General features: G+C 33.1%; 3 protein-coding genes across 8 annotated transcripts; 1 reads left to right on the plus strand and 2 right to left on the minus strand.

Moving 5' to 3' along the window:
- The first annotated feature begins 1,245 nt into the window (after positions 1–1,245).
- On the plus strand, positions 1,246–6,719 carry LOC142546893 (protein DETOXIFICATION 43-like). Of its 6 annotated transcripts, none has more exons than XM_075654859.1 (14): positions 1,246–1,393; positions 3,320–3,468; positions 3,565–3,686; positions 3,867–4,157; positions 4,286–4,464; positions 4,540–4,675; positions 4,836–4,932; positions 5,049–5,149; positions 5,464–5,627; positions 5,720–5,791; positions 5,879–5,995; positions 6,079–6,174; positions 6,276–6,397; positions 6,547–6,719. In XM_075654859.1, the coding sequence occupies exons 2-14, from the start codon at positions 3,389–3,391 to the stop codon at positions 6,599–6,601; spliced, it is 1,632 nt and encodes a 543-aa protein (XP_075510974.1). In that variant the 5' UTR covers positions 1,246–1,393; positions 3,320–3,388; the 3' UTR covers positions 6,602–6,719. The 6 variants fall into 6 exon arrangements, with proteins under 6 accessions (XP_075510974.1, XP_075510969.1, XP_075510970.1 ...); XM_075654854.1 differs by having other exon boundaries at positions 3,867–4,145; positions 4,271–4,464; XM_075654855.1 differs by having other exon boundaries at positions 1,247–1,404; positions 3,867–4,145; positions 4,271–4,464.
- A 667-nt stretch (positions 6,720–7,386) lies between these two features.
- LOC142546895 (zinc finger CCCH domain-containing protein 30-like) lies at positions 7,387–12,013 on the minus strand. Its single transcript, XM_075654860.1, has 2 exons — positions 11,707–12,013; positions 7,387–10,129 (listed from the first exon to the last, which is right to left on the minus strand). Exon 2 carries the CDS (start codon positions 10,094–10,096, stop codon positions 8,006–8,008), a length of 2,091 nt encoding a protein of 696 aa, XP_075510975.1. The 5' UTR covers positions 10,097–10,129; positions 11,707–12,013; the 3' UTR covers positions 7,387–8,005.
- A 3,533-nt stretch (positions 12,014–15,546) lies between these two features.
- LOC142544839 (uncharacterized) lies at positions 15,547–17,563 on the minus strand. The gene is made up of 3 exons (XM_075651874.1): positions 17,434–17,563; positions 16,735–16,938; positions 15,547–15,839 (listed from the first exon to the last, which is right to left on the minus strand). Exons 1-3 carry the CDS (start codon positions 17,485–17,487, stop codon positions 15,714–15,716), a joined length of 384 nt encoding a protein of 127 aa, XP_075507989.1. The 5' UTR covers positions 17,488–17,563; the 3' UTR covers positions 15,547–15,713.
- Positions 17,564–19,613: the final 2,050 nt, after the last annotated feature.

Consider the following 19,613-nt stretch of genomic DNA (forward strand, 5'->3'; position numbering starts at 1 on the left):
CTTCGATGGATTTCACTATCGAAAATAAGTCGAGGCTTTTCGGCCTTCACATCCATTCTCCAATTACTAAAATATTTTTTGGCCATTTCCCTTCTGCAATGTCACAAGTACCACATATATTTTCCCTACTAGAGAAAATTGAATTTTATTATTTTGGTAATCTGTATTATCAAATTTTAGTTCAGTTTGCAATTTTTTTAATTGAATTTTATTATTTTGGTAATCTATATTATCAAATTTTAGTTCAGTTTGTAATTTTTTTTAAAAAAAATTGTAGCCAAATTTGTTGACATGATACTGTTATGTCACGACATGATGCTGATATGTGCAGTTCCACATCAGCAATCCCGATAAAAAATTGAAATTGACAAAAATAAAAAATTAATACTAAAACTAAAATATGACAACACATATTATGAAAATCGCAATAAGGTTCTATGTTCACTTGTCCATGTGCATTTGTATGCCAGTGGCGGAGCCACATGTATTATACCCCAATTTTTTTAAAAAAAATTTATATGTATATTTTGTATAATTTTGGATTAACATTATATTAGTCCGGGTAAATCAATTTAAAATATTAAAAGATTATAGAGTTTAAAATTCTAGCTCGGACAGAGTCATATTCCTGACTCCGCTACTGTTGTAGGCTGCAACATTATTTATAGATGACAAATTTATGAAGATTGGAGCAATTTCTTACTTTTACTCGACAAATAGCTAATAGGAAATTGGTTGTTGGGATCATTAGTTAGTAACTAGTCTTGTCATGCTAAATAAATTAGGTGCGGGATAGGCGTGAAGTGTTGCAAATCCGACGTGCCCCATAAACGCAGAAGTTGTATAAAAAAAAAAAATTCAATTTGGTTGGAGCCACCAAGTATTACGAAATTATATGTGATTTGTCTGACGTTCGATTGGTGGAATTCCACAATACATTTTACTGCCACAAACTAAATCGTACATATGTTGTCCGCCCATATAAAAATATATACTTGTTTCTTAAAAAAATCGATTCAAATACCGTCTTCCAAGCTGTATAAGGTATGATATAGTTATTTGTACTCGATTTTAACTCGTATCAATTATCAAAATTTCAATATGTCACGAATCAGGTGCAAATGAGTCGAGATTTTAAAATTTGGACTTTTGGAATTCAAAAATATTACAAAAGATTTTTTTCCTCCACGCCAATACATCAGAAGCACAATCTTTTGCACTTTAATGTTGTCGTTTCCGTAGTACGGAAGGGTAAAAAAACAGGGAGGAAAAATGGTACTTAAAGGGTTGATTGGAAGTCGAGAATCACATTGGAGCATGCTTCGAATTGAGAGAGAAAAAAGAGCTGTATTTCATTGGACTCCGTACTTTCGCACGTAACATAGAGAGGTTAGTATTTTGTAAGTCCTACCCATTGATTTGAATTATTGGAACTTTTTTCTCTTACACGATATTAATTGACGCACATATCACTTTCTGAGTCAATCAATTGGTTTTCAAGATTCAAGTTAATCCGCTTATGGATTCGATCTCTTTTTGTTTATGTTATCTTAGCTTTGAGTCTGCAACACACGACTTGTCCAGTGTGGATTTATCTGATTAACGTAATTTCCAGGCTATTCTGTTGACCTTTTTGGTTTTACCAAGAGCACACTAAAAATAACGACCTGCGAGTCCTCAATGTATTAAAAAAAAGGAGAGAGAGAGAATTATTTGGCTTCCTTTTTCCAACGGAAAATTGAAGCTGTACTTGTTTGTTTTTGTGTTTTGAAGCTTTACTACAATGATTTCAAAATCAGGTTAATTGAAAGAAAATTAAAAGTCACCAATTGAAGAAAAGGAATTGATTAGTGGATTACCTTTTCTATTTGGTGAATGATTTAAAACCAAATTGCTGAAAAATTAAGTAGAGATATTGTTTCAAAAAGGAACGGTTAAGCTAAAGATTGGAATACACAAGGGAAATCCACTTCACTCCTTAATGTAACGGATAGGTACTGTTCCAAAATGAAATGCCCGAAATATTTATTTATTAACTTGGAATTTTTTTTTAAAAAAAAATATATTTAAACCAAATACAATTTAACAAGTTTTAGCGCGTAAATCTAAACGTCAAAACGACTTCGGTTTTTTTTTAATTAAAAAAAACACTTAAAAACTATATTGATCTAAGTTTTTTTAAGCTACAACTTTTGTATCCAAACTCGCCTTTGTTTTGATATTTTCCTTTTTGTTTTAACATCATACGTAAATTATAAGTTAGATTGCGGAGTACAACTATCTTGCAACTGCTACATCTGCGAGTACTTCTTTTTTTCCTTTGATCTTGGACATCCCTTTTTACGAATCTTGTCCTAAGTCAGTATACGATGCTGGAGTCTGAGTGAATTTATCTATCTATTTTTAGAAAAGTGACTTTAATTATGTACCTTTTTTCTTTCCTTTTTTGAGGAAAATAACTGTGAATCGGTGGATCTGTTAGTCACTCGAGATTTTTTCCCTTCCCTTTAATCATATCTAGACGACTATATTTTCAAAAGGTATAGTTGCATTTCTAAGTATAATATCGCAATTTTTTTAGTGTGCACTGAGTAAACCTTTTCACTAACGCATTGTGTACGATGGTAGACCAAATGAGTCACTTGCGAGGTCTTAGAAAGCACGAAGAGGCTGATTGAAAAAATATTTCAAATATTTTGGGAGGAAAATGAGGCAAGGGTTGTTTGCCGGTAAATCTATGAGGCTAATATTCTATTGGGAGAAAATTTTTAGATTATTTAAAAGTCAATACGAAAATTTTAATATCTTATTTAATGATATATAACTAAAACACAGACGCTTTATCGAGCATTAAATACGTACACTTAACGAAATCGATAATGGGTTTTGCTTTTGGTCATATCGATCTTTTTATTTTATCTGTACTTTGTTCCTAATTCCGCTTTATAATTGACACTTAAATTAACCTTTTTAAGAATATCAACTGTTTTCTCTTCATTAACCGGCCTGTATGTAATAATTGATTTTCGATGTATTATATATAAGTTGCATATTGCACTGAGCAATCTTAATCAGAATTCTCGAAGTTAGATTATTCATCCTCGACTTTACTGATGTGCTTCACACACATACAGGTGTTTGTTTATATATATATATCATATATATATATATATATATCTCTGTGTGTGTGTGTATAATGTAAGTATGTATGTCGGATGTCTTTGACCTAATATCTTCCACGACAAATATCGATATTTTTCTTTCCTTCCTTTTTTTGATATCAAATGGCGTCTGAGGTCACATATATAACATTGAACAGTCGTTTTAAGCAGTGGAGCTCAAAAAATATTGGACTCTTGCAACATTTGCTTTGCTATCTCCGGAACTCATGGCTGAGGATACTGATACGCTTCCACCACCGGGAAGAAACTGGAAAATACCCTTTTTGGTTTTCTTCAAAGATGCCAAGTAAAGTTTTATGTATCTTATGTAAAGACTTGGCTAACGTACCACACTAAATCAAATGCTTTTTAAAACGTTTGATCATCTATTTTGTGATGTCAGGTTTGTTTTCAAAAGGGATGATATCGGGATGGAGATTATAAGTATCGCGCTCCCTGCTGCACTGGCATTAGCTGCTGATCCGATTGCATCGTTGATCGACACGGCGTTTATGGGCCATTTAGGTAACTTTTGTCGCCTGCATTGATCAGTAAATCGTGGAAAGATAAGGAATATGTGCTTAGAAGAGAGGAGGAGGCATTTAGGTGTCTGTCATATGCATTAGTTATAACTTATATGTTATTAGTTGTTAGAGGCGTACGTACGGGTCATAAAAAATGAATGAGGCTATATTTATTTCGCAGGTCCAGTGGAAATAGCTGCCGTAGGAGTCTCCATAGCTATTTTCAATCAAGCTTCCAAGATTACCATATTCCCACTTGTTAGTATCACTACTTCATTTGTTGCGGAGGAGGACACCATTCGAAAGATCGCGGATACACAAGAACAGAAGGGAAACGACGGCCTGGAAAAGGGTTCTATAAGCGATGCGAATTCGAAGACAATCATGCCACTCGGACAAGATGACATGCTAGAAAACATAAAGACCATGGATGAAACAATTCATCTAGACTTGGAAAATGGTATAAATTTTCGTGGTCCTCTTCGTTCACATCAGGGGGGTTTGACTGAAACTGAAAAAAAACTTGTGATTTACGTACGGTAAAAAATAAGCAACTTTTTAGCAAAATTTTCACCCTTTGCACAGATTTTGAAATGACAGCACGGAAGTCTGTTGATGCTCCTAGCATCGGTTCAAATAAAGGGAAAACGAAAGTCGAACGTCGGCACATCCCTTCTGCATCGACTGCACTAGCTCTTGGTTGCGTTCTTGGACTTCTTCAGACCATATTCCTTATTTGTTTGGCCGAACCACTCTTAAGTGTAATGGGAGTGAAATCTGTGAGTATTGCAAGACTTTTTCACACTTAAATTTCACATTAAAATGGAAAAACATGACATCATAATTTGATCCAGGGATCTCCTATGCTACCCCCTGCGCAAAAGTATTTAATTATAAGATCACTTGGGGCACCTGCAGTTCTCCTCTCTTTAGCCATGCAAGGAGTCTTTCGAGGTTTCAAGGACACCAAAACTCCTCTATATGCCATTGGTAAGACTCTATTTTTGTATGTGAGCGAAATCAAAATTTTAAGTTTTGGTAAACCCATTGCTCCCCTACTAAATTACTTTAATCGATCGATCGCTATTTTATCAATTATTCACTTGTGTAATGGCAATTATATCGTGGTTGAACTTTATTACTACAACAGTTGCCGGAGACTTGACAAATATAATTTTGGACCCCATATTCATATTTGCTTGTCGGCTTGGTGTTAGTGGTGCAGCCATTGCTCATGTTCTTTCACAGTAAGTTCGTAATTAAAACATTTTCTATTATGATGAACATCTACTTGATGTATAAAATTATATAAAACCAATTGGTATGACGTAAAATTTGAAATGTTCATTCAAATATTTTTCAGGTACTTAATCTCCTTCATACTCTTGTTCAAACTAATGAAACAAGTGGATCTGCTACCTCCAAGTCTGAAGGATTTGCATTTGAGCAAATTTCTCAAGAATGGCAAGTACTTCGCACTCTGCCTGCAGTTTCTATAGAAATCATTTGCAAAAATCATGAGTAAAATCAGAAGTTTAGACGGAGACATGGCGACGATACCTACGGAACAAACCTAATAAAAAAGACTCTGGAAAGCAGGCAAAAATGCCCATTAGCCAACTTAGAGAGTCGATGGTCTCTACTCGTTACCTATTATCTCTAAACCGACACGAAGTGTAGCTCACATATTAGATGATCCTTGATTTTAACATGCCTTACATGATATATTACTTACTTCTTTTACCATATTTCTTGGCCGAACATTTCCCCAATAACAGGCTTTCTTTTACTGGCAAGAGTCATTGCTGTGACAATATGCGTGACTTTAGCAGCATCAATGGCTGCAAGACTTGGTGCTACATCTATGGCTGCATTTCAAATATGCCTGCAGGTTTGGATGACTTCTTCACTTCTTGCCGATGGCTTAGCTGTGGCTGGACAGGTATCTACACTTACAAATCAATTATGAATTACAATTAGCCCCGCCAAACTTTTAAAACAAGAGCCTTGTAATTTGACATTTCACGTCTGTAGGCAATTCTTGCTTGTGCATTTGCTGAGAAAGATCATCAGAAAGCAACAGTGGCAGCGGCCAGAGTATTGCAGGTATGGTTCAACTATCCATAAACAGAACATTGTTATAAACAGAGGGCAAAACATAAACCATTTTGTTGATAATTTCATGTTTTCCAGATGGGATTTGTACTAGGACTAGGACTTGCTCTCTTTGTTGGACTTGGTCTCGGATTCGGATCAGGAATATTTACCAAGGACAAGAGCGTCATTCACATTATTGCCATAGGCATCCCGGTATATATCACTCATCAAACATTTGCACAATGTTCTTCATTCTCTTCTCAAAATAGTAAAACTCTTATCTTGTTTATGAACAGTTTGTAGCAGCTACACAGCCTATAAATTCGTTAGCGTTTGTTTTCGACGGCATAAACTTTGGAGCATCTGATTTTGCATATTCTGCATACTCTATGGTAACTTAGTTCTACATCATAAAATATGAAATGAAACAGAGCAAATTCTCTATTAATTATATGACTTGTTTTTCTGTATAAAAATAATAATTGGTATGCAGGTTGTGGTGTCCATAATAAGCATTGCATCATTGTTTGTTCTGTCAAAAACTGATGGATTTATAGGAATATGGTATGCTCTAACCATTTACATGGCACTCAGAACATTTGCTGGTATTTGGAGGTAATTGTTTTTATCTGTGGTCCTGTTATCTATATCATTACAAAAAATAATTTTAAAAATGATTTTTTTTTAGTAAATTCAAAAAATAAAAAAGTGCGAAATAAATTGAATAGCTTTCAGTTTTTATTAGTTAAATTTTATATTTGCAGGATGGGAACAAGAACAGGACCGTGGAAATTTCTCAGGAGTCGGTGGCTCCCTTAGGATGAATATTATGTATTATAATGTTTTTTTTAGGAATGTAATGTTGTTATGTATAATAAAACTGAACTAGAGATGCCTATTTATTATGAATTTTGGAAAATAAAATCTTTCTTTTTAATTTATTCGTAAATTGCATGTAACTCGAATTCATAACTTAAAAGTAAAACCCAAAAATATCACAACTTTTTTCTCTTTTTATTATACAACCCCGTAGTTCTTCTTCTTTTTTTTTTTTTTTAATTCAATTCTATTCATAAACCACCACTGAAATAAAATTACAAAACGAACACGCGTTTAGCGATTTGGGCCGCGAGAGTATAATGCGTGTTTCTCTCTCCTCGTTGATTCACGACACTGGCATTTATAGTGTCCATCACATATGATCTAATTTTTCCATCAATCGAACAGCAAAAAATTATCTATTACATTTATGGGTAAATATTTTATTGGTGAAAACTATTTGAAATTGATATGGTAAATGTTTTTACATAATTTTATCCTAAAACAAACCTATAAAATTCGCAACCACTCTTCAAGGGAAACGAGTCACCATCAATGTGCAGGCCATTATCACAAAATTGTCTCATATCCGTCCAAGAAAACATCCCACATAACTTCGATTTCATAGACAAGTCAAATATAGTTGTCGTTGTTTACATGGGGATTTCATAAAAACCATTTCCTCGTTCACATCAAAACTTTTCGTACGACTTGATATCCATAAACTAAAAAGAAGAATGGGAGTCCGTATATATCTCTATTATTTAAAGGAAGAGCAAGGTGTTAAAATTATTTTGTTCATGTCTTGCAGAATGCTAATGGTAATGCTACAATGCGTTGATTGTACCGACATAATATAACAATCCCAGAAGTCTCACCAAATAGTAAATATCAATAGGGATAACAACCAACTATAAGCTGAGAAACAAAAAATTACAATTATGACTTTCAATAAATGGAATAAAGAGTAGAAATACATGACAAGGATAACCTTAAGATTATCGAATACAAAGGAACATTGTCCAAACTGGACTGAGGTTTTCTTCAGTACACAGCCCAGGTAACAAATTGAAAACTCATGTAATAATCAACAAATGATTAGTGCAGAATACATCTTTCAAAAAATAATAAAAATTCATCATGCCCATCGAACTCCAAAGCTTTAGAATCGATGTGGTTACCATTAGACTTGTGCGCTACACCGTTGAAAAAAGAGGGGATTGGTTTTTTTTTTTTAATTAATATACTTCCTAAAATGGGATTTGTTGTCTCAACTGAATGAATTCTTGATCCTGTTTACTAGGCTACAAGCTGATCGTGTTGCATCTGCTACAGCCAGGCTCTTATAACTGAATGATCAAATTGAATCGATTTCAGAATTTGATTTCAAACACTCACCGGATGTCACGGGAGAACCAGATATGGAGCTGCAACAGGCTTTTCCATCATCTCAGGTGGTGATTCTTTGACAAGAGACTGCACCCATGACAAGTCGGGTTCCTCCCCGTCGTTGCCGAGTTCAAAAGAAGATGATCTCTTCAGATAAACATGATTGTTTCCACTTAAGGACGACCAATCAGATTTTTCATTGGGAGATCCCCTTTTAGACAAAGCAGCCACAGGAGATCCAACGGTGGGGGCACGGTTGGATCCAAGATCTCGGGAGCTGAGGCTACGCATCTGTAGCTGCTGCTTCTCACGATGTGAAAAAGCTGAGACTCGGGCACTCATCGGTGATGCAGATTCCAAGTTTCTCGGGGACTGAACACCAAGAGAAGCCTGCAATAGAGGGTGTTCAATATTTCTAGGAGAGAATGCGTTAGTATTAACAGGTGATAAAATGTTCTGCTCCTGTTGAAACTGATTAAGAACAGCTGATTTGTGGGTGGGAGAAAAAACACCATAAGTAGCTGCCTGGTCAGAAGAAAATCTAGGGGATAGCGCAAGCTCAGCCATAAAGAGATCTTCAAGATTTGAAGGAGTGAGAGATGATTTAGATCTCGCAGACCGATTCAACAAAGCAGAATTGGGATGTGGCTGCGTAAAACATGCTAAATCATTCATAACAAGTTTCTGCAAATCAAAATCCTGTAACATATTATATTCCTCAAGTGGAATATCTCGGGCACTAAGAGAAGATCTTAGGCGACTGGACTGCAGACAGCTACCAGATAGATTAAGGGTCGGGACATTTGGCTGAGGCCAAGGTGCAGATGAATGAGACATTCCATTTGCTGTAGGGGACATGCTCTGATTAAACACAGGAGACATCACGGAATGTGATGATGGCGAACCAGGTAAAAGGCTTAAAGCTGTGGCCATGTCCATGAAACTAGCAGCAGAGGCAGTAGACATGGGTGAAGGAACACCAGATCCAGTAGAGCCATACAAAGGACGAAGCTCCTCTTGAGTGTGCGCAAAAAAACACACCTGTCTGGCACAGCTAGTGCCATCTTTACACAGTCTAGTTCGATACTGAGCAGGATGCAGCCAACATTCAAATACACCATGTGCATACTCACACATGTCTCCTCGCCGACAAGAACCCTTCCGAAAATCAGGACAAGGAACACAACTGTAATGAAACTTCCAAGGATCCCTTCTGCGAGCATTTTCTCCAGGGTGGACAAAAGGACATTCGGTCCAATCATGAGAATAGGCTCTTGAACAAGGCCTGACCTTGAATGAGAACATGCGGAACTCGTCAGTTGAATAGATACTATCCCGAATGTCGGGCAGAGATGGATCCACTGGATATTGTTTCTTCTCAGACACGTAATTAGCAGGAATATCGCTGGATTTTAAGGCTGTAGGAGTATATATATAGTTGGACGGCGATGATGGAGAAACGCTCTCTTGGTTTGACGATAAAATAGGTGAGGATCCATTCGAACTACATACAGAGACACCACTGTTGCCTTCGCCAACTGATCCATCAGAAATATTGTTCAAGAGCAATTCCTCGAGAGCAGCCCTGGCACCAAGAAGCTTTGGAGGGGCAACAACCACATCAACAGGGCGGCAGCCATCTATATCCTCAACGTTGGGATCAGCACCAGCAGATAATAGTAGTTTCACAACATCAAATGCATGGATAGAGCCTCCATAAGCAGCACAATGAAGAGCAGTCCACTTGTTTTTACCGCAAGATTTGTTCAAATCAACCTCTGGCAAAGCAACTATCAACTTCAACACATCCACACTACCATACGTAGCTGCTACCATCAGCAGTGTTCTTTCTTCCTCGCTAATTTGCTTTGAACCTTTCTTCCGAACAAACCAAGGCCCGGTTTCATCAACTGCCGACAAATCGAACTCGATGTACCTCTTGAAGGATTCGAGGTCATTGTTTGCAGCAAATTCAAGTACACTGGAAAAGGAATCTTCAGTCTCCACAGATAGATTACTCATGTCCTGCATTTTATTCAATTCAAAATCAGCAGCCATTTGGGTCGTAGAAGAACTTGAATCTGATTGCTCCTGCCCACTGCACATAGTCCAATCAACTACTGAACAACCAAGATCTATCTGAATCAAATGAAAATAAACAGATATCAATGGCCCCCAACCCCAAAGAGTAAATATAATCCACTGATTTGAAATAGAGGTGCGAGATTTCTTATTATGTTATCGGTCATAATTTTTTCATTCCAAATGGTATCATATTATGTTCCACATGAATGAGAACGACAACTCTTTCTGAGATAACGTAATAGCCATACATCATACATATATACATCTGAATCAGAAAATTTTGTAATTTTGGTGATAAACAGCTCTGTCCGTATTGAAAAATAAGTGGTAAACACCATACAAAAACATCATGTAAAGTACTTGTCATGTTGTGATAAAGTAGGTATGAACCAAATTAACAAAAAAGTTGAACAGCTAAAGTAAAGAAAACTTGATAGATATACAAAGCAGGAAACAAAAGGGTCTACTCCAATCCGGTTGCATGGAATGAGGGCATCTCCAACCGTCCTCCATAATGGAGGAATCCTCCATTATGGAGGATGAAATCTTATCCAACCGTACTCTATTTGTTTCCTCCATTTTAGAGTATGCAACGGTGATCCTCTATTTATGGAGTATCACTGTTCATATAGAGGATTGAAGAGGATTGAAAAGGGGTGAAAAATAATTACAAAATAGATATTTTAAAAATTGCCATATAGTCCTTTTGAAAATTAATAAGCGAATTACATTTAGTTGTGACATGTTTAGCGAATTAATTAAGTTTAGTTAAATAATATATTATGAAATTAATTAATTATATGTGTGTATTTGTTCGAAAATGAAATAAATTAAAAAAAATTATTTGGTAATATTTAGAGGATATGAGTTGAAAATGAAATAAATTAAAGAAATAGAGTATTTGGTAATATCTAGAGGATATGGGTTGGAGAAGGTGTTTGAAAATAGAGATCATGGATCTCTATTTTGGAGGATAGAGGATGAAAAATAGAGGATATGGATTGAAGATGGCCTAACAAAATCACACTCGTGACGACCCAAGAATTTAAGGCTAGGTGCTATTTTTACGTCTTCAAAATAGTAACCAATCTTGAAGAATCCCTCTTTATTTATAAATTCAGAAAAATCATAGAACAGAGAAGCAAACCATTATTGTATCACAACCAAACACATGCAAAATACGGCACATTAAGCATCTTACTTCGAAACATTAAACTACGTTTAAAACCGAACATATTTTACTTTTTCCACCAAAAATATCCCATGAAAATCGAATCTTCGGTCCTAAATACATTCGAACCTAATATACACACCACCGATTCATTTAAACAATGATTACGGAGCTATCCATACAGCTCAGCGACATCAAAAGATTTAATTCGGAACAAAGGTCGTCAAATCATTGAAAATACAAGTAGCGAAATAGATTTCAAAATTAACAGTGCACTTTCAGGCAGCAGAATTTATAGGAAAATAAAACATTTTGGTAAACGGGAGAATCTATATCCGGGCGAACTGAATAAATGGTTTATCACATCAAACAGGAAATCGGAGTCAACCCTACTCAACAAATCAGCTGAACACCAAAAAAAGAATAAAATAAATGAGCAAGCCCAGCACATAAAACTCACCGATGATCCCAAAAACAGAGCTTTAACCAAGATCTACTGACGGGGTCGTTTCAATCAACCTGTTTATCGATCTATTTGTTGATGAGGAAAAAAATAACGATAAAAAACACAAATCAAAGAAAGCCGAAGTTTCAAGACATGCGATCTTCATTGCACAGATTTGCAACTCAAAAATACAGCAGGGGAAGTCTTTTCCAACGTACCCATGGATAGATACAGTGCGAGTTATGTATGTATATGCGGGAAAAAGGAGAAAATATAGAGAGAAAGCGACAGGAGGGGAGGCCTGCAATGCAGAGTAGTGTGAGAAAGCGATGCTTTTAGGCGTAGAGAGGAGCGGTTTTGAAATCGAAATGTAATCGAAATTGAAATTGAAACTGAAATGAAATTGAAATGCAGAATGATGTTGAAATTCACGCGAAATGTGAGTCAAATATGGGGGAGGTGAGAAATGTGGGGCCGGAAAGCAAGGAAAATTGGATTAGGAGGGTTAGAGCATAAGGCTTTGTTTGGTTGCTCTTCCTTCGATTACAATCCTATTTAATTTAAATATTTTTTCCCATATTTTCAATATTAACATTCTAAAAACGCCCATAAAATTTGTAAAAATTGCTTGAAACTTGTTTTAGTATTTAAAAATAATTAAAAACTGGTTATGAGTTTTTTATTTACAAAATTATGCTTTTTTTAATATAGGCAAACACTATAAAATGGTTTGATTAATTAAAATTTTGCGCTTTAAGTTTCACGAGATATATATAATTAATTATTATTAACTTTGTATCATCGCTATATTATCCTCTTTGGCTCCGTTTGGTACGTGTGATGAGATAAGTAAATGATTAGTAATTAGAGTGATTAAAAAATGAGATATATAGATTAATAGTATGGTGGATAAATAACATGGTGTTTGGTATAATTTTAAAATGATGGATTAATTTTGTAAATTTTATTGAAATGACCAAAATGCCCCAAGTATTAATTAAATATATATATTCTTAAAATAATTGGATAGAAAATCAAATATTTATAATTATAATTTACATTTATTAAAATTAATTTAAATATATTTATTAGAAATAAATTTGTAAATATGTATTTACTTTAATAATTAAATAGTAATAATATTTTGAATGTTAATGTTAAATAAAGTTTAGTAATAATTACAATATTATTGTTTTTTAAAATAATTATAAATATTTTTAAAATGATTTGATAGATAATTAAATATTTATAATTATAATTCACATTTATTAAAATTCATTTAAATATATTTATTAGAAATATATTTGAAAATATTACGGTAATCATTAAACAAAATAAATTAGAATTTAATAAATATTTATTTTCATAAAAGAATTAATTAACAAGATTAAAAATTTATAAAAATTTAATTTAAGATAGATTTGCATTACAATTTATTTTCTTTAAAATGATTGAAAATAATAAAAATATATGAAATTAATTTATAAAAAAAATATAATAAAAATTTAAATATTATATTAATTTATCATTATCACTATTCAAGAATTATACATTAATCTAACTTTGAGGAGAGATATTTAATCACACAAATAATATAAATAGTGAGGGCTTTCAATCATAATCAAGGGCCTCCATACTAAATTAAAAATGAACCAAGCATGAGATAAGGGATGATTATTTAATAATCATTCCCTTATCATGGCTATCAAACATATCATTTTAACCATGTAAACAAATTGATGTGTGGCATGACATCCATTTCATTTGCTTTCCATTTCCAATTGTTAATATTATTCCTATTTTATAGTATCATTTAATTTCGTGTTTAATAGTTATAAAATGAATTTGAATAATCTTCAACTATATAAAGCATTATTTTACATGTTTATATGAAATGCATAATAAAATATTAGCCACTATGCACACAATAAGTGTATACAAAATAGTAAAATAATTCCCTTGAGAATACCCTCTATATAGGTATCTTACGAGAATGTCTCACGAATCTTAATATGTGAGACGGGTCAATCCTACCGATATTCACAATAAAAAATAATACTTTTAGCATAAAAAATAATATTTTTTCATGGATAACCCAAATAAAAGATTCGACCCACAAAATTGATATGTGATACCGTCTCATAAGAGTTTTTATGAGGTTGGGATCGAAAAAATTATAATATGCTATGGAAATCATTAATATTACATAGATACATATACAACCAAATTAATCCAAACAATACCTTCTTGTTGGAGTTGGTCAAGTCAAAAATGATGGAGGAGGGGTCCCGGATTTGAGTTGAACTTTAAAATTTTGAACAATTGGGTGTTGGAGTCCGCAATGACGCGAAGTGGAAGGTACGAACTGCAGGCATTAGTCAATTTTGGTTAATTACGAATATCTTGTTTGGGAAAAAAGGAAGGACAAAGAATTTATAAAAAAATTCGCTTAAAATTATTATATATATAATTTTTTTAAAAAAATCAATTTTAGTGTTCTATGTATTAAAATGTTACATTTTCGGTTGTGTATATTTATTGAATCAATTATGATTTTATAACTATATTTTAATAATTAATTTTACTCATTTTTTTAGAAAGTGTGTAATTATATTATTAATATTATTGTAAATATTTTATAAATACATGATTAAAAAAATTCGTGACATTCATGTATGTTTAATATTGTAATCATTAAATTTTAACAATAGTAACTTAATCATATTATTTTATTAAAAAGAACTCAAGTTATTTTTAATAACAGAATTAAAAGATAGTAATTAATTCAATAAAAAATACAAAATTAAAAATATCATACCTCAATATTAAAATTAAAATTTTATCTTAATTACGATTTAATTAACAAAATGAGTTCGTGTAATAGAACACATTTGGAATTGAAATCACAGAACGATTTTGAATAATTAATCCCTGACTTGGTGATATATTATGAACCGTATATAGATGTAAATTGTAATTTTGGTCGTCACCAATCGTACATATCTTCGTATTCATCAATAAAATAATATTCATATATTGGAGATGAACGAAAATACTCACCAATGGCTTATTTGTACCCTCGAGTCGTCTACCTCCAATTATCCAATTGGAATATTACTAAACAATTTTACCTAGTATATTTTCCCGGGGTCCCTTAACTTTTCTCTTTCCGCAAATAAGCCCTCTCCTGTAGGTTACATGAACATCTCCACTTAATTTATTTATTTTTTAATCATCCATTTTTCCACTTTCGGATTCCTTCGAATTTATTTTTTTTCGAAATATTTATGCGATCCCGAAGGGGTATTTTTTTATACTATATGATAGGATACTCTCAATTAATGTTTCATTTCTAAAAATAGGAAAAAAAAATCTAAAAATATTCATGACAATTTACTGTACTTTTTAAAATATAATAATACAATTATTTCTCATATGATAATAAACTGAATATCAAATAATGATTGTATTTTGTTATTTGAATTGGATCTAGTTCAATATTTTCAAACATGAAACATACACAACACAAAATCTCCCTTGCTTTGAATGTAATAAATAATTCGATGAATCGAAAAAATATATATTTATTTTTATTTCGAAGCTCGAGACATACACGACAACGTAGTAGGACAGCAGTATTTTGCATGCCATTTCTCGTACTTCCGTTGGTCGCTCAATTTTTTTATAATCATTATATAAATGATACACCTTCGTGCGGGTTCCTGAAGTCGGCTTGCCCGGAAATTAAGACTAAAAAAATCGGAGAAAACGGAGAGAGACAAAGAACTAGTAGTTTAAATTAAGAAAATATGATAAAAATATGCAAATATGCGTTAGATTGATATATAACATAACAAAGTAAACTTTCATTAAAAATGGCCCATCTCCTCTCCGATATTTTCGAATAAAAAAACAAGTCACAAGTCTGAAGTTAATTTATCATGCATCTACCTAAAAAAATATGAGTACATGGATAAACCAAGAACCATCTTATTTAAAGAACAACATTAGCATACAATTTATCAGCCTTTCGTTTGGTACTTAACATCTCCTCCGACGCATGATTTCACCAAGTTCTTCAAACCCTTTTTAGGTGTTCTTTTCTCCGTTGAACTCGTCTCCATCTCTTCTTCCATCATCAAACATATCTGTAACCACCGACATCAATTTTTTTTAATGAAATTAATACTGTTTGATAAGATTATTCCATGTTTTTAATAATTTTTCCACCATTATAAGGAAAAACTCAAAAAAAAAAAAAATCTATCTATCAGAGAAAACAGTACTTGTTCGATTTTAAGTTTTAATCCATTACATATTCAATATTTGTTCCCCGTACTAAAATTTGATTAATTTTCGACTATTTTAATGTAATGCCAAAAAATGATCACATGACATTAGAAAAATTAAGTATAAAATTTCGACTTATCAGATACCACGACAACAACAAGACTAAAATAGTTGAAAATTAAAAATCAATTAACCAAAACCAAATTTGGAAACTGAATTGTTCAAAATTTTCAAAATTGATGGAGTCAATTAAAAAAAAATCATTTTCCCTCTAAATATATCTATTACTATTATTAAGAATATGTATTATAGAGACAAAAAAGTGTCTTGATCTGTCTTTTAATCTTCCAATTTTACCCTTATGTTATATTATTATTACACTTTTGGTTTATTTCTATTTTTAATTTCAAAAAACACTTTGTTTTTTTTAATTACAACAATTCAAATAACACTTTAGTCCCTTAGTCCCTTAATAATTTGTCAAATTTCATTTTAATCTCTTGATAATTATAAAAAAAATTTATACGCGGTGCACGTGCAAAGTAACTAGTACAGTAAAAAACTCTTGTGCTAACTTCATTTTACATGAATATAATTGATTTTGTACTAAAAAAAATGAATGGCAGCGTCAAAATTCAAAGGCCCCTTCAAAATTCTAGTTTCCAACACACACAAGTATAGCACTCGCAAATGACATGTTTACGGCACCATATAGTACTCCATGGCTCATGAAATGTTAATTAGTGTCCTTACCTTGAAGAGACGATCCTCCGCGCGAACTAATCGTTCCATTAACGTTCCTTTTTGTTCGACTTCCATGATCACCTCGTCCAACGGACGACAATGGCTTTCTGGGGAGAACTCAACCGACGATGGCTGGCCATCGCTCGAACGAGTGGATGCACTCGAGCTCTTTGGAGAATGACTAATACTCCGAATGCCTTCCAATTGTTTTAGCTGAAAAAATTTAGAATACACGTATAAGATTCTTTCTCTAAATTTACTAAGATCCTATCACATTAGCCCCATGTTCTTCTCCATTTATTAAAATGGCAAAGAGCTGGAGGAGCCCTTGACTAAAATGACTTCTGTTTAACCTAGTCTGTGAAAACTTGTCAGGCCAAACTTAGCCCATGCGATGTTTCATTTTCTAGCAATTCTCTTTCGTCCGGGCATTTTCAGGTTGGTATTATTTTTCAAAATTCTCTATTTTGAATCTTAATTTCTAAATCATTAACGACGAGACCGTCAAGTTTCGAATCCCATCACTTCCTATACCACAACCAACTTCTTGGATAAAGAAAATGAAAATAAACGATTAAAGACTTATTGGCTCTTTCAATTGAAGATAGATTTTAGGAAGAAGTGAACATGATCAGGATTAACAAGAACAAAGTTAAACATTTTCATGTGCAGAGTGATTGAAAAAGATGAATTTTATATGGTACTTACGATATCATCTAGGCGATTAAGGCGAGAAAGCATTGGTTCTTCCGCAGCAGTCATTTTTTATTTGATTGTTTCCTCGATAGACTCTATTACACTTATCTGCGACTTTCTTGCAAATATCACAATCGCTATTTATAATGTGATATTTTTGTAATAAAAATATTACAAGTGATACGTGTCAAAAAAATTTAGGGAACGCGTAGAACAAAATTGCATATTGGGCACCGCCACTTTTCCCAAGGTGATGGGCTCTAGGGCGTGGATATCGTCCTCTTCTATGCATAATATTATGTTTCTAGTTATTTCATTTTTATAATAAACAATAATGAATGGATTTGATTATATTCATGTGAGAATCATCATATCATAAATTTTAAAATATGGAAAGAATATTAAAAAATGGAAAAAACAAAAGTATAATATTTACATCGACAAATTTGGGAGGAAAAAAATGGTGTCTTTGTTTCTATATAACAGAGATGGTAGAGATATATTATACTTTTATTGCATAATATTTTACGTTTATAAGAGATATATATTGCCAAGTACACCACCATTTCGTTGTGATAGAGCACGTGAATAATCATTTTACGCTGAGTAGGTCTCTTGTGAGACAGTTTCACGAATATTTATCTGTGAGACGGGTCAACTCTACCAATATTCACAATAAAAAGTAATACTCTTAGCATAAAAATTAATACTTTTTAATGGATGACCCAAAATAAGATATATGTTTCACAAAATACCTCCCGTGAGATCGTCTCATACAAGTTTTTGTCTTTTACGCAAATTTTGTGCAACAAAAAACGCGAAAAATATGAACATTTTGTTCTTATATTTAGTTTATATATGCCATTTATCATAATTTAATAAATTAGCGTAGCATATTGATTTATTAAATTTATTAAATTGGATATTAGCGATAATTATGTTTATTTGAATTTGTGCAACCAAAAAAAAAAAAAAAAAACCACATGCTTCAGTATTGTAATTTGCAAATCACAATACTTTACAATTTTAATTATATAGCAGAATAAAACAGATGAGAAAAACCAATAACTTGGAGAAAACCCTAACCTTCTTTAACCTCTCCTTTCTTCAAATCAAAATATAATCAAAATCCATGGATTTAAATCCATTCTTCCCAATGCTTAAATAATTGTTACAAATAAAAAAATATTTATCGTTGGACATTTGTTATTTTAAATTGAATTAAAATATGTTTAGTCGAAAAATTAATTTTTTAAAGAGTTTCAATCAAAGGTAATTTAGGAAGAAAATAACAGATTTCACATAATGAGTTCAGTTTTAAAAACTTTGACAAGTTGGAAAGAATCATTCATCCGACAGAAATATAAATGAGAAGAAAAAACAAAAGCATCTAAAAAATGAGCAATTCCATTTGCTGATTTTCACATGTGGTTGAGGCTAAGAATACTTGAGGTCTGCATTATTAAGTCCCTTATCTCTGAAGCACATGCTCCCATGTAGCCGAGTTCTTCACTTGAATCGGCGATTGTTTGCAACGTCAAAAGAGAAATAATCATAACGTGAACATTATGGAATCATTTCTCACAAACTAACTTCAGACCACCTCGTATCGCAATTAACTCCCCATGAACAACCAACATAGGTTTACAAAGGTTCTGTCCAAAGGCAAGCAACTTATTACCATCATGATTCTGCACCACCCCACCCACAGTGTAAGAATGTGAATCCTCATTGTAGCTTGCATCAACATCTAGCTGTAGTTGCCCAACCGACGGTTAAATCCAAAATTCTAGGGAATATGCCATTTTCCTCCCACCGTCGACTTTCATACAGTTTAATGACCGTTGATATTCCTGAAGGTAGTTACTACTCCAAAGAACTCCTTGATGTACCACCTTCACATTACATTTATAACAAGTGCACAACCTTTGACACCAAAAACCCATCCCCTCATAGCAAATCCCTCTTGTGAATCTTTTCCATCATCCACCAAATCACTTCCAATGTATCCTGTTGTTGTATGACCTTAAACATATACTTGAATTCGCTCTCCTTCCAATGAGCTTTGGTAGGAGGATGCCTAAATAATGCCTGAGTGGTTGAGCCACCACAGTGGTGACAAAAAGGGCAGAAATCTGGTATCGGGACATGATGCACCAACAGGTTCCTGTCAGTAGGGATTATGTCATGGG

Source organism: Primulina tabacum, chromosome 5 (genome assembly GCF_025594145.1).
Source record: "Primulina tabacum isolate GXHZ01 chromosome 5, ASM2559414v2, whole genome shotgun sequence".
Classification (NCBI taxonomy): domain Eukaryota; kingdom Viridiplantae; phylum Streptophyta; class Magnoliopsida; order Lamiales; family Gesneriaceae; genus Primulina; species Primulina tabacum.